This window comes from Chroicocephalus ridibundus, chromosome 8 (genome assembly GCF_963924245.1).
Source record: "Chroicocephalus ridibundus chromosome 8, bChrRid1.1, whole genome shotgun sequence".
Taxonomy (NCBI): Eukaryota; Metazoa; Chordata; class Aves; order Charadriiformes; family Laridae; genus Chroicocephalus; species Chroicocephalus ridibundus.
Genome location: NC_086291.1, coordinates 49064631 through 49080399, shown reverse-complemented (window position 1 = coordinate 49080399; position 15769 = coordinate 49064631). Strand labels below are relative to the sequence as shown.

The 15769-nt window shown below is 36.9% G+C and overlaps 1 protein-coding gene across 9 annotated transcripts in view; it reads left to right on the top strand.

Annotated features, from left to right (window-relative positions):
- The window catches only part of UNKL (unk like zinc finger), a 52959-nt gene that overhangs the window by 13292 nt on the left and 23898 nt on the right, over positions 1 to 15769 (top strand). For 5 of the 9 annotated variants that reach the window (XM_063345335.1, XM_063345337.1, XM_063345334.1 and 2 more), the window contains 4 exons: positions 238 to 373; positions 1086 to 1203; positions 5891 to 5975; positions 11361 to 11515. In XM_063345335.1, coding sequence (XP_063201405.1) covers positions 238 to 373; positions 1086 to 1203; positions 5891 to 5975; positions 11361 to 11515 — 494 coding nt within the window. Of the gene's footprint in view, positions 1 to 237; positions 374 to 1085; positions 1204 to 5890; positions 5976 to 11360; positions 11516 to 15769 lie in introns of those variants that run through there. The other 4 variants (XM_063345343.1, XM_063345342.1, XM_063345340.1 and 1 more) reach the window with 2 other exon arrangements.

Here is a 15769-nt window from a genome sequence, read left to right as displayed (position 1 = left end):
CTTTATTTGTGTACTTTATTGTACTATTGCTGTCGAATATAAAAGCAATGAAGATTGCTTTGCATGTGAATGTGTTAGACACTTATTTTAAGAAATGCGGGACTAAGTCTATAAGAATGGAGCGGTCTGTGAATCATGATTTGTTTGCAAAAAACAATGTGACACCTGAGCTCACTAAAAACACTCTGAATGCAAAAATTAGTTGTTTATTTCTCTTAATTGTTGACCTGTTTACAGACACAAATTTTGTATTAGCTGGCTACAAGACAGAACAATGTACCAAGCCACCCAGACTCTGCCGCCAGGGTTATGCATGTCCACACTATCACAATAGTCGAGATAGAAGACGAAATCCCAGAAAATTCAAATACAGGTACATGAATACATATTAAGAATAGACTTTTTGTTCAGTCAGACAGTTGTTAATGGATTGATCTGTTTGGGTTCTTCTATGATGCAATTGGATATTCCTAATGGAATAAAACCACATCTTACTTAATACCCTTGCTAAATTCTTTTGGGGGGAAAAAAGCATCTGTTCAGAATGATCAGACAGTTCTAAAGACAAAAACTTGAAGCTGTAATGGAAATATCCTCCTTTCTTGTGAAGAATCAAACAATTCTATAATTCTTAGCAAAAATTGGAATCACTATGTGAAACCTTCTTTGTTATGAAAAGATCAGTTAGAATTTCTGTTTTTTTTCTGGTTTTGTTCTTTAATTTTCCATTTCTGAGCCATATTTTTATGACAAAAATTTAATGCATCGCCTCTCTTACTTTTCATCATTACATCACTTTACATCATTCTCATACACTGTGGTTTTTTTGTGCAGTGATACAGGGTTCAGAATTGATGGGGTTTGCTTGGCAGTCTCAGGCCTGTGAATAAATGTCATTAGATAGGAGATATATAGAATCCTACTACCTCATCTTTCTGTCAAAGAATTTCCAAAAAGTCAGAGTCTTTCAGAATGTGCAACTTCATAGGTCCCAGAATCTAAGATTCTGAGATTTAATGGGAAATTTTTTAAGACTTCTGCTAGGAAGTAGATACAAACATGCTCTGGACATCACTTTTTTCTAGGTCCACTCCTTGCCCCAATGTAAAACATGCAGATGAATGGGGTGAACCTTCAAGGTGTGAAAGCGGGGACAGCTGTCAATATTGTCATTCTCGTACAGAGCAGCAGTTTCATCCTGAGGTAAGAACTATGTTTCTACTTATTTTTAGCGATTTCAAATTTATTATGGATTAGATTATCGACTAAAGATATTATTTATGAAAAAACATGTGACATTTCATTGAACACTTCCAGTCGTTTAGGTATTTGCTTAAGCAAAACAAAATTTGCTAAGAAATAGTTATTTGTACTACTATGGTTTTCACTGATAGGCATTTTTATTGTACTGCTTATGAAAAATTAATATTCTCTGGATTTAGGCAAATATTCTCTGGATTTAGGCATAAACAAATGTGTTCTCCTTTTTAACCTAACTTCTCAGATTGGTAATGAAGTCACAGCAGTAATTGCTACTCGATAACTTGGGACAAATTTCTGTTTTAAGTATAGTTAAATGTCCTGGTTTGAGGTAGAACAGAACCAATTTTCTTTTCAGTAATTTTGCTTTTCAGTTAAGCTTCTTCTAACTGACTGCGAATAACGGCATATTTTTCAGACAGTGTCTGCTTCTAGCAGATAAGGTCTGATGTGTATCGTTAATACCAAGGAATGGTATGCAGACAGGCTCCTGATTATACTTACTGCTATAACAACCAAGGTCAGCCAATTTAGTTAGGTACCAAGTTGGAAGGTCGGAAGTGGAAAAGTGTAGAGGGGTTGTACCTGTGAGGAGGAGAGGACAGGACAGGTGACCACAAACTGATCAATGGGGTATTCCATCCCTATCCTGACCATGTGTTCCGAAATCCAGTTCCCATCACTTAGTCCAGTCTGGGACTTTCCCAGTGTCTGCCAGTGACATGATCGTCATACTGTGAGCTCGACATTGGTTTTGTGTGTATTGTATATATTTCATCATTTTCTTATTGATATTATTATATTTTCATTTTGTTATTAATATTTCATTAAAGTAGTTTTAGTTTTCAACCCATAAGTCTCTCTCCCTTATTCTCTGTCCCTTCTCTTCTGGGAAGGGAGAGAGAGGTTAAAGAGAGCATCTGCCGTTCATTTGAGTGGCCAGCCCAGGCTAAACCACAACATTAAAAAAGCTTTATTGCAAATAATTAAGAGAAACTGAATAGGTCAGGAGGAGGTGGAAAGAGCAGAAAACACTCCTAGTGGCTGAAGTAAGATGCTCCAGAAAAACAAGGTGATTTTAGATTCCTCTGTAAGCAAAGTCATTGTAACTTGTTGGATGCTTGAGCATAACAGTGAAATGCTGGGGACGAGAGCAGTGCCATGCAATCTGCTGAGTTTTAATTCTTATTCGACACTATGAAAATATTAAATGTGCCAGTTAATGGAAACAAACATGGTACTGAAAAGACATGTTATGCTAGAAGCTGCTTGTACAACGTTGGGTATCTGTTTTATTTTTGGGACCCTTGAATGAACATGAAGACTTCACAGCAGGATGTAATGCCTGGCGTTAGAAAGCTCAGTACTTAGTAAGGTATAAGCAAAGACCATTCAAGCGATTCCTAATTTCTCTTCCAATTATGAAGATTATTGAAGGCATCTCAAGACCATATGGGGAAAGGAATTCTTAGAAGACTGACTCCAGGATTGTTGCAAGCTTCATATCACACGTTCCCTTTCATTAGTCGACCAGCTACAGCTTTATACTAAATAGGTGTCTGCTATCTCTACTCTTGAGATGCTGCTCCAGAATTTCACTGTCCTGATTACTGGAGATTTTATAATCCAGATTTATTTCATATCATCTAATTTATTCTGCATCGTATTCCAGCCCTTTTTTTTTGTAGTAAGGTTGTCTTCCTGCTTTTATTTATGACAAAGCTATGAATGGAAGTGCTAAAATTAGGCACAAGGCTGAGCCTTGAGTTCTGCTACTAGTTTTTTCTGCTCCCTTCCTCTTTCATACTATCCATTGTCATCTCTCCATTAGTCAATTTAACACAGATACATAAGATTGGTAAGAGTCATGTTGTTCATTATATTAATTAATGAATCTTACCACATCCTTTATTGAAGTCCTTTACTAGAATGACCATATTTCCACTTTAGAGAAGCACCTTTGATTAATCAAAGTTATATGATGAGTCTACCATGATGTGCCTTTGTCAAATGTACTTTTAATTTTATCCCATTTCTTTCTGTCTGATGACAGACAGAATAATTAGTGGACATACAGTGGCCTGACTCAGCTATTTTTGCTCTTTTCAAACATATGTGAGCTATACTAAATATACCTCAGTTATATGTACTACTTCTGATGTGATGGCTTTATTAAAAGTGCTTGCTAACTGCATCTGTCTTGTTTGCCATTTTATTAAAAAATTCTGACGTAGCAATTACCTAATTCATTTCCTGTTCCTGAATTGATGGTGATTTGCTTCCACGTCAGCTGTAGTCACCTCAGTCTTTGCTTGTTTCCATTAGCTGTGCTGCCTTTGTTGTAGTGTTGAACATAATTCCTACTGATAATCGAGGCAGTGAGGTGTTATCACCTCACCTAATTTTAGGTCTAGTATTTAATTTCACAGAAACTAGCAACGTGCCTGCACTGAAAGAGGAGTTTTCATTCAGTATCACACACTGTGATCTTTTCCCTCCTTTGCTCCAGCTCTGACTTTCATCCAGTTGCGTGGTTAAAAGGGAAATTCCATACAGCTTCTGTGCCTCTGATTTGAGGATTCAAAGCACTCATTTTATTCAATTCATAATGAAATTCAGTCTATTTAATGGTGGTAGTCAGTTCCCTTCATTCCTCAGTCTGTTTATTTGATGTCAATAACATTATATCAGCCTTACTTTGTAATGTCCTTCAAGTTGAATTAATACTCACTTTATCCAACATTATCTTCTCTTTTTGGATGTTTTCATGTACACGTTCTTTACCAAATTCAAGTAAAGAATATTGTCATTGCCTCTTGGCTCAGTGACTATTTTTTGAAGAAATCTTTTGGTTATCACATTCAGGAATATCTTGATTCTCCTGTTAATAGATAGCAGCTGTGTTCTTTTCTATAGCTGGGAAGTTAGTCTTCTGTAATGATTTACTTCTTTGAGTTTGCTCTCTGTGTTGTAATATCAGTATGTGTAGATGACGTGGCCATCTCCAGAATCAGTCTTTGAGGTGCAAGCTCTGCCCCAATAGTATTTAGGTGTTATCTATTTTATCAAGTCTTGTATATGTAGCATTAACCAGAAGGCACTCTGCACCATCTGGGCAGCTGATAGGATCAGGAAGGCTATTTTTTTAGCTAGTACCTCAAACTAAGACTGAACTTTCAATTACGTCTTTTATTGAAACCATTTGGAAGTCACCCCATTTTTTTTCTTCTGCATCATTAGCATCATTCATACAACGCTGGGGTTTTATATTTAACCAATAAACAGAACAGGAGAGAAAGGAGATGGGCCCAGCTTCATTTCCTAGTTTGGGTGTGGTATGCACAAATGAATCCTCTGTTTTTTGCAATGTCTGTGATAGCTCCCAGGAAAATTCGTGGAAAGATCAATCCCGCTGTTTTGTTTGTTAAGTGTGTCGTTTGGGTGAATATTGGTCTACAGTTGTGTTGCTTTTTCAGTGTTCAAGGGAAAATAAATTATTTGTAGAATGATAAGCATCAGTAATAATTTTGTGTTTTAACATTTTACTGTAGTTTCTTGGATGATTTTTGGGTTATGAGTAAACTAGTAGTGAATATAGCAACTAAATTTTCAGCGTCAATTCAAAATCACTTATAAGAGGGAAATTTATCTAAGATGCTTAAAATAGCTCTAAAATAAAGAGCTTACAGAACTAGTTGTTCTGTATTCTTTTTAATACATAGTTTCATTTTTCATGTTTGCTCTAAGGTGGGAGTCCAAGGTAAACACTTTTTTACACAGCATATGCAAAAGTGCCAAAGAATTGGCATTCTGAACTAAGAATTATTACTTATTGAGCCGTGAATCACTCAACTGGCATTGAAAGCCAAAGACCACAGTACCAAGGTTTGGGGAATCAAAAAGATTCCTCTGCTATTTGCCACAGACTTGCAAATCACCGGAATTAATTTTCTAAAGAATCTATGTGCTTTTAAATACATTCTTAATATTCTTCTAATATGATAGTAATTCAGTCTCTCCTCCCAGCCTTGTGACATCCAAAGATCATCAAGATCCCGATAGAGTAATAAACTGAATCTGGATCTTACTAGCAAGTTATGTAAACATTACTGTCATGAACAGTCAGTATTACTTCAGTTCTCGCACACCCCTATCAGATTAGAGAAAGACATTGGAATGTTAGGATGATTTGGATATTAGAGGTGTCCTAACCAAGGAACTGTGTTGAAAAAAGCATATTGAGTGGTTTTTTTCAGCTGTGTGAGCTGCTCTGCATCATTTATCCTGAAAGATTTCTTAGAAGTGGTGTGAAGACTTTGAACATTTTATTCCTGACATGGAAAACCAAAGCAGTTTAAACACTGCTTTTCTAAATATTATTGTTACTTACTTTTTATTATTATACAGAAGAGGGTTAAGGTTCTCTTGTCTCAGGTTTGCTTTTCTTAAAATTCTGCTCTTCTATTTGATTTTTAAAAATGATCATAAGAACTGAATTTTCCGAGAAAACTGTAAAACGTATTGTTAGTAAATACTCAGAATTTTTAATTTAAAGGTTTTTAAATTTTCTAACTATTTTGTCATTATGTAAGAAATATATTTAGGTTAACCACCCTTCTGTTTTGTTTAGATATATAAATCAACAAAGTGCAATGACATGCGCCAAACAGGTTACTGTCCACGTGGTCCATTTTGTGCGTTTGCACATGTTGAAAGTAAGTAAAAGAACTGTTATTTTCTATCAGTGTTCGTAAAAGTGAACCATCGTTTCTAAGCATCAGTAACAGAAGTGACTTAACATCATTAATTTTAATGCATAAATGGCATTTGATGTCTTCTTAGAAATTCATTCCATGTTTCCTAATACTGTACATTGCTATGGGAACTTGCTGCATTTGCATCAAATTTGCATCAGCCGTAAAACAGGAGGTGCTTTTCTTTACAAATGCAGCTTGTCCTTGTAACTTTTTGAGCTTTATTTGGCAATTTTCTACACACATACTTGACTTTTAAAAATATATTAGCTGCCCTATTTAAACCTATAGTAAATTTCTCAGGTAAAAGTTAAACATCCTCGCAAATATTTGCAGAACTAGGGCCTTAGCTTGGACTGAAAAAGAGCACAGAGAAAGTTGTGTCGGCTGTCCTCTTTCCCCCGTAGATCACATCTTCACTGCACTCAAACTGTTATATATGGAAAAAGGGAAGAGGGACCATTTTTTTCTGAGAGAGCACTCAATTCTTTGGTGTGCATCTGCACAGATTAATTCTGGGTATGCTTCATCACATTCTTTTTAACAGTAGTATCAACTTAGGTTACCCCTACACTCTTCCTGCACTCCAGAATGTGAAGTGTGCAGTTGCTGTGACAGCTATTCATGCCTTCTTTTCAGTTGTGATGCACGGCAGAACTTGAAGCATTTCTGTGTAACTGGTTTCTTATAGGTGATAAATCTTTTCTTCTTTGATTATGTATTTTTTGCTTGATTATGTAATCAGAGAAACCTCATATTTATTCTTCAAGAAGAAAAAGGTCTGCCCCTATCTTACTTTTTGCCTTCTGCTTCTTGAGCTGGAAAGAGGGATGAGAGACCCTACTAATTTTGGGAAGCTCCAAATTTCTGTAGTTCACTCGTATTTATCTTATAATTCTCTGATGATAAGTAGCGGCAGTCTCCTCTCTGTCTAACCTGTCTAGGCAAATGTGATGTTCTATACAACCGTTTATTGTGTCACTTGCTTACCTAAAAGACTTTCAGTGAATAGACTCATTCCTCGCCCACAGCTCTTGTTTCTGAGAATCCATGGTATGTTCAGCTTGTCTTTTAACTTCCGTGCAATGATCGATTTTACTTTTCCTTGATGTTGTTACTCAAAGAAGAGGAAAGATAAATAACGTCCTGTATTTATTTCAAGAAGCTCATTATTCTAAGACCTACAATTCTTCAAAACATTATGGCAATGAAGTCAGTATTGGCTGTTTCTTCACATCAAAAGTAGCTCACTGCCTTTTGTGCTGTTGGGGCTGTCTCCTAAATCAAGTCCTTCACTGTTTGCCAGTGTTAGCAAGTCCTTCTTTGACTCAGGAAAGTCTGAAAATACACATTTTGTTTCAGAAGTAATTTATGGCATTAGGTTTACTGTTCTGTTTCTCTGATAGAAGTTTTTTCTTTCCTGAAACAGCTGAAAGAGTACGGTTTAAACAAATTCACTGCATACATGTAGCATGGTATAATTGTGACCTGCTACAAAACTCCTGTGGGATAAGACTACGTTTTCTCTGTTTTCTTCCTTACAAACCGAATGCTGCCTCCCTTCTTGCCTCTCCAGCATGGACAGTGTATGGGATAAACTCATCAGAGCTCTTGGAGATTGGAGTTCTTTTGAGACCCCATCATGATCTACTTCAGCGTGTCTTGTTCATTAGTAACTTTACCAGTCCAGTTGATGCTAGATTCCTACGAGAGGAATCATTCTTGCAGGGAGCTCTCATTGACAATAAACGAGATTTCCATCTCTAAGGAGAAGTTAAGCATTGCACAGGCTAAAGATAAAGAGGGCTGAAGGAAAGTCCAAATTTAACAATTTGCTGATGTTGTTATTCTTAAGGAGTATCTTTCTAATCTGTTGCTAGTCCTTCTATCCCAGCCCTGTCCTTTCTTCAGCTCTGTGGAATGAATTCTTGTACTCTTCAAAAATCTCCAGAACTCTGAAAGAATTCCTGAGACTTTGATCATGTTAGAATTGCTAATTGAGAAGCAGCAGCTTAATTTTCTCCACATAGTTGCATTAGACAGCATTTTATGTCCATCAGAAGAGACTCACATGGCTCAACCAGCATACTCTGGACCTCTTTGGCTTGCATCATCTGGAATGAAGACGGTGTAAGCAGGAAATCTTGACAAATGAACTTGAAATCTTGCAACAGTACCCATCCCCTGTCTCTGGTAGTCTGAATAGTCCATCAGAAGTTAGATGTTTGGTTACCATCAGCAAGAGCTTTAAGCTTAGTTCAGCAGCTCTGACATTCTGCCTCCTGTGCCCATAGAATAAAATGGTTCCTTCCGTTTAGGGAAGGGAGAGAGAATGGTTTCAGAGCTGTAGATCTTATAATCAGTATGAAAAGCATGAAACTCTTGGTTCATGGATCTCTGAATCAGAAATTATGGGTGTTCTGCACCCAGCTGCAGTGAAGCCCTAGCTTCACTGAATAGAATGGTAGAGGAAGGTTTCCCACCATTCGTATATGTATCTCAGCAATTTTTATCATTCTGTGCAAAATCATTACTGGAAGCACACGTTCTCTATAATAGTGTTCCTGGTCTTCCCTCAATGACTTCCTCAGAACCAGCTGACCATTTGTTTTTTTCCTTTACTCCCTCCTTTGTGAAGATCATGAGGTGTATTACTATTCCTTCAAGACTGCTTTTCCCTTGAGGCCCTGGCTGCAGATAGTATTGTCTTATAAATGTCACTCATTGGTTTTTTTGCCCCACTGGCTGAAGCCCTAGGTCCAGTGGAGGCCCAAACACACTTTGTGATGACAGGAGGGAGGGCACTTGATCCTGAAAAGCAGAGAAGTAATGGGATCTGACATAGCTTCCTGACACCCTTTGCAAAACAGAGTAGCTGGGGTATGTTGGGACACTTCAGTAGGGGACTCTTAAAATAATGAACACCTTTCTGTGGCACCCATTTGCCCACTGACTGCCTGACATCAACTGGCACCTTAACAAAAAATAGATTTTTTTTTTTTTTTTTTTAAACAAACACAGGCAGGAATTTGGAAACACTTCAAAGAACACATCTCCTGTATAATAGCTTCTGTTACTGAAGGCAGTACTGAACAATTTGCCTTCCGAATGTTTGCCCAAGACTGTTCTCTTCTATTGGGGTCAATATTGCAATAATGAAAAACCTTACTTCTGATTTCATGAAAGATTTATTAAGACCTAGCCTGACCATGGTAACTCTTATATTAATAAAACCCAAGCCTTGTTAGTGCAAATCCTAAGGAGGCTTTATGGCTGAAAAAGTTGTATCTCATAAAAAGTACAACCCTATTTCTACATAACATCCTAGGCTACTGATGCCTAATCCCCGAAGCACCACTGCACTGGCATTAGATGGTTGAAGTTCTTTTTGAGGGCTCCATCCTAATCTCCATGAGCTTCAGTGATCGCCAGGAGATAGGTCACCATGTGAGACTGTCGCTTTTCTGTCAGTTGCAACCTCCTACAACAGCTATAGGTCTTTGAGAAAATATGGTTAGGCTGGTGGAGGCTTACTCTGTAGGATTTGTGCCTTTTGTGCAGCTGACCACAAACTATGATGTTCACTCTTGGAAGAAATTAGAATTATGTAGAAACACACATTCTGAATTTAACGTGGCTATTTGACTTCCTATCAATAATCAGAATACCAAAACCTAATCATGCTATTCTCCCTAAATATCTTGGAAAGAGAAACCAGAGATTATTTCTTTTTGAAATGTTTGGAAAGTAGTCTTATACTACCCTTCTAGGGTGGTGTGACTACTTTCACTCATTTATAGAATATTGGATGAGTATGTGGTTGTGTCAGGGGAAAGAAGCTAATGAAGATCTAAGAAAGAGCTTGAATCAGATAGTGTTGTTCTAATGACAGTGCGAGGGTTGACTGGACATGAGCGGGCTGACTGGCCTTGCTCTGGGCAAGCAGCTATACAATGACATGACAGGTAGTAAAAGTTAAGAGTAAATTACAAAAAGTCAGCGCATCTGTTTCCGTCTTCCTGACTGTTCTTTGCACTCTCATTCTGTAGGAGAAACAGCAGGGGTCTAGTGACATCATCTTACATCATCTTTGCAATCCCAGTGGTTCCTTTTTTTTTTTGGTGTGGCTGGACTGGACTTGTGTGTATAGTGATACTTACTAGTAGCTTTTTCCTTTCTCTTTTGTGAGCCATATCCATATTTTTGTAATTTGTACAATAGTGGAAAGATTTGGTAAAGATTGGACCATATAGTAAGAAGGCCACGGATCTGTGATAAATCAAATGCTAGATAGAAAAAACCCACGTCATTAGAAGTGATCCTCAGCTATGCTGTCTCCACTGGAGAGAGGTGTCTACATATCTCATACTCATTTTGTTTCCTACTATGGCTTGTACTTTTGTACACTCTTACTGTTTCTAGTAGAAAGAAATGTTTAAAATTTATTTTTAACTGTAGCTTATCATAACCCCTCAGAAATGCTAGTGGCTAGAGATGAAAAAAATCTTGCCATACCTGTAGAATTTATTAAGAGACTTTGTTTTCAGTCCTGACTTCCTTACTTTGATGTCTTGTGGGCATGGATTATGAGGTGAGGAATGTTATTAACTGTAATTGCTTACTAAAGTAAACACTTTGTGTTAACTCATCATTTGCCTGTAGAACTAAAAGTCTAAATCTCCTTAATATATTGCAATTTAAAGAATCAAATATCTAAGATGTTTAATAGTTTAACGAAATAGCCTTTGGGGAATTGCAAATAATTGTTCAGTCACCTTGAGTTGAATTTTCTGGTATGAAAATTAGCAAGTCATTGGTCACAATTTACTTATATGTTAATAATGAACTTTCTCAAAGTTTTTTGTTCCTTTTTAAGTTAAATAGTGCAAGTCCCATATTCTCTTCAAATTGTTTTATGATTAAGTCAGTTGGTTCTAGAGTGGAAAAAGAAAACAAAGAACCCTATAATTATGATGCCATTGTTACCTTTCCGCTCAGGAGTTATAAAAATGTTGTCTTTAAACCCTGGTGTGATATAGATTTCTGGAAAATAAAGCAAAATATAGAATACTTTAAATATATTAATTTTGATCTACCTCCCACCAATTTTTGATGGAGCAAGTGAATAAGAGTATCAAATTTGTTAGTAGCCACAAATACATAATGGTGAATTATATTATTCTTATCTTGCCTTTATGCTTATATTTAAAGAATAAGAGAGATTTCTGGTGTGTGATTGATATTTCCGTGTGACAGGTGCTGTGTTTGGTGCTAGGTATGTAATTGTTAAATTCACACAGCTAAGTATCAACTCTGTGTGTAATTTGTTGGGGATTCCTTCAACAGAGGACACCATGAATGTAGTCATACTGCAAACTGGTTGTCAATCAAAGCCAGGCGCTCACCTGTTTTCAGCAGACAGCATAGGAATTGCAAATGAATGGAGCAGCAGTCTTAACTCCACAAACAGCATTACAAATAGCAGTGGGCAGTCTGGAAATGTAAGTGTAAATAATTCTGGAAAAGTTACTACTAATAATCACTGTGCCAATATGCAATGTTTATTTTACTTCTTAAATGTCTGTTTTTTTATTTCTTTGTACTTCAGCAAAAGAAAAAAACCACAGCTATAGTAAATGTCAGGCAGTAATATTTAACTGGTATTGTAAGCCTAAGTGGAACGTCTGCCCTTGGCACCAGATTTAATTATGTATTATTTGTGTTTTCCGTTCTTGTTTTTTGTCTTCAGTTGCAATATTTTGAATGCTACAGCGAGGAACACCATTGTTAAACAAATGTACAACTACAGGACAGCTTAATTTACATATGTGTCTTTTTTCTGTAGGAAAGGTTTAATTCATGGATGATCCTGCCTGATCTCAGCCCTCTTTTCTGCCCTAATTTGTTAACATTAGGAATGAATTGATGTCCTACCTGTACATGCTTTATACTTAAAGCTTCTTACAGTGGTGCAGTACATGCAGTGTGTTTGGGAGTAGATTTTGTTTGACTGCAAGGGTGATAAATGTAGTTTATATTAGCAAATTTTATCAGGTAAAGATGGGGGGAGAGGAAAGAGCAAGATATGTTGCAGAGCTTTTATTTTCTTCCTTTTAGTGTCAGTTGGAACAGATACTTTTGTTAGGTTTTATGTTTGTTTCAAAATAATATATAAAGATAGTGGCATCTCTCTTGTTCTCTCCTGACTTGCATTTTTCTTACCTCATTTGCAGAGCAGAGACACAAGTACATACACATTTATTCCCAGAATTTTCTCTTCTAGCTTTCCAGCACTGTTGATTTATAGTGTTTGGTTAGAAACCAGATAAAAGGATGTATCTTAAATATCTTAAATAATGTTTAAAAGGAATTGCCAGTAAATTGTGCAGTTGTTAAAAACTCCTGGGTTTCTTTCATGTAGCTTCATATTGCTGTCCTGTAAATTGAGAATAAAGATACCAATATGCCTACATAAAAAATCTTAGGTTCCCGGTGCAGAAGTCTGCTTCTGTATAGGAAAGGTTCTGAGAGAGGGTCTCCTTTTTTATTTAGGAAGCTGATTTTGTTGTTGGAAAGGTTCTGAAGCTTTCAGGAGGGACTCATAAAAGCATCTCTTCTCCCAGAAGCTTCTTAGCCTTTTGCGAATAATTTAGGTGCAGCTGAAAACACTAACTATTCTAATATGCCTTCCAGTAATGGGGAATCTTCTTCAATATACATGCATTTTTCTGCTAGTAATTAGGAGTCAGATGAACATTGTGTATCTCTTCCATTCAGTGCTCAGTGCATCTCTGCCTGTACTACTGTTCAAGTGTGAAAATGGAAAAGTTGACCCTGCTCCCTTCCCTGTACTTTCTACTTGAAGTTTTATTGCAAGTGGACACCTTTTTTTCTGACGTCTGGCAAAATGTTCTGTCATTCTTTCACTTGACTACTTACCTGAAGCATTGTTCGATGCACTTCCATTATTTGTTTTTCTGGGTATTCAGTTCCTTTAGTAGGTTGTTCTTCTGTTTTTCCATGTTTAATTCTTGAGTTTTGTTACTTGCTTGCTTTCACCTTCTCCATCTGCTGTAAACTGCTTAATTTTAGTATTTAAGCAATCAGTCTGTTTTCTTTCCTCCCCTCATTTTCTGTATCCCAGCAACTTATTTACATTTGTGGTTTGTGTTTTTTCTCTCTATTCCCATAAGCTATCTGTCTTTCTGTGCCCTCCTTCATCTTTGTGCTCATCCCTGTCAGACACTGACCCTAAGTAAACTTAATTTTAGTGGTTTTTATCATGGCGAAATTAGGCTTTCTGTGCCTCTTTTCCTTTGTGTCTTCAAAACAAAATCTCCCTATTCATCTTCCAAAATTTCTTTCACATATGGTCTAGTGGAAGGTGTGTGTCCCTGCCCATGGCAGGCAGGTTGGAATTAGATGAACTTTAAGGTCTCCTCCAACCCAAACCATTCCATGATTCCATGATAGCGTGTTATAGTACACTGGGAGAGTATCTTACTGTTTTATTTGCTTCTAGAGGAAAAGGATGATGTAGTACTTGAGAGACCTAAACCCAGTTCTCTGCTTGATGATAAAATTCCTCTTTGGCTGTAAGCAAGTTACTTAGGTCCCCGTTTCTAGAATGTAGTAGTATTATTGCCCTATCTATAAATGTTATTGGAAAAATGAGTCCATTAACTTTCTGTATGATCCAGGTTGATAGTGAGGGAGGCTGTATAACTGTGGTAAATATAGACCTTCTTCTCTCACCTATACTGAATTCTTATATCCTCATCTAAGTTGCCTTGTCAGTTGGACTGTCATCAGTCATTCCTCTGCTGTATCTTTCCTTAATATGTCAGTCAGGAAATAATCTACTCTTCAGTCTTTTTTGATAAGTGTGAGTTCAGTTTCCATGAAGAGCTTCTACATCTATGTTTCTTTACCTCCGTATTCTGCCTTCTGGTTTGAAGCATCTAATACTATACTTTTGTCAGTCCCTTCGCCTGATCTTTGATAATACTGTTTTTCTCCAGTCTGTCTTTGCAGTTCCCTTTGCTTTATACTCCACCAATTGTATCATTTAAATGTACTTAACCTCCACAATGCAGTTTACCCAACGTGGTACAGTGTTTCCCTTGATTGTAGTTTTTCATTTCAATCAGTACTATTTGTTTCTCCACACTTGCCATCACCTCTTATCTTTCTTTTTGTTGTGTTTTTCTACCAAGTCCCAGATTGGCTTTTTTGGCGTACACATTTTTTCTCATATTGCTTCAGAGCTGTGAACTGCCTTAAGTAAGATTCGGAGTCTTTGTATGCATTGTAGCAACAAATTCACTCATCCTTTTCCCAGTCCGATGTGTCTTCATTAGGAGCTGCATTTACACCAGCAACTTTTACTTTCAGCTCTTACTGCTTGTTCTTAATTGTTACTACTCTTTTGTGCTCTGTTCAGTGTCATCTAATTGCCAGAAGAAACACTCCTTTTTACTCATTCTCCTACTGTTCCTTTTTTATGACATAAATTTCTTTTATTTCAGTCTTTATTTATCTTTAAGAGGGTCTTCCTTATTGTTTCTTCTGTTGCGCTGGTAAAATTAATTTATCTGAACTCCTCGGTTATGGAAAATGATAGTAGACTAGGTTTCTTGAATATTTCTGTGCATACAAGTCTTGAAATAGCTTGATCCATGTTTCAGATGCATTGCATGCACCGTTCAAACTTTGATGCCCTGCTTGGTTAATAACATTGCTTATGTTACCACTTTTTCGTGTTTACTCATATTCCCATTACTTCTTGCATGTCCTTCCATGAATCTTCAGCTATGTAATGTTTCATCATCCATTATGCTATGGACCCCTTTTGCTCAGTCACTTTTGCTACCTACCCCTTATCTCAGTCACCTTTGCCAAAGTAATCTCTCTGGCATGCAGTCCTCTGAATTCCATACATATGCATCATTCTCAGCCTTAAGCTTCTGTGTCACCTGAATTTCATCCCTTCATTTCAGCTGTTCTCATTTGTATCCTGCAAATGTATTGCAATTTAACATACGCAAATGGTCTTCTATGTCAGTTTTTCTCATACTGCCGTGAGAGCTGGATTAACTACATTGTCTCGGTCCGTGCAACCATGGTCATAGTTGCTGCTTTATATGTTTTCTCTAGCTGATTGAGTTGCTTTCCAATGTTATTACATCAATACAAAATGCATATTCTTTAGAGCAGCTTTTCAGGCAAAAAATAATCAAAAATCTCATCGCCTCTTCTTAAAACACTCTCAGCTCACACTGTAGGATTATACTGCTGATTTTTTCCATACTGCTGATCTTTTCTTTGTTACTGGTACTGAGGTGCAGTGTACCTAGTGAGGTGATGATACAGAGCAAAGGCCTAGCTGTATGATAAAATTTGTCTGTAAATATTGTTCAAGTTTGTGGCACTGCAAAATTAACAGGAACACTTGCTGTATGTTCTGGAGATGAAATAGGACATACATCACAGATTAATTGCATTTATCAATTACAGAATATTTATGTTAGCCTTTCTAGGCTCAGAGCAATAAATCATAGCTTCTTTTTGAAGAGTAGAAGGATGGAAACGTTGGCCACGATGTCATCACGCCCAGAGTCCATGATGTATTTAAAAGATTGAATATTTGCATAGGATATATGTTGATTACAGTGGATGAAGATAGGATAACCAGCACCATCTTCGTTTTATCAAGTTTATCAAAGTTGTATAAGTGCTTGATCACACATTCGAGT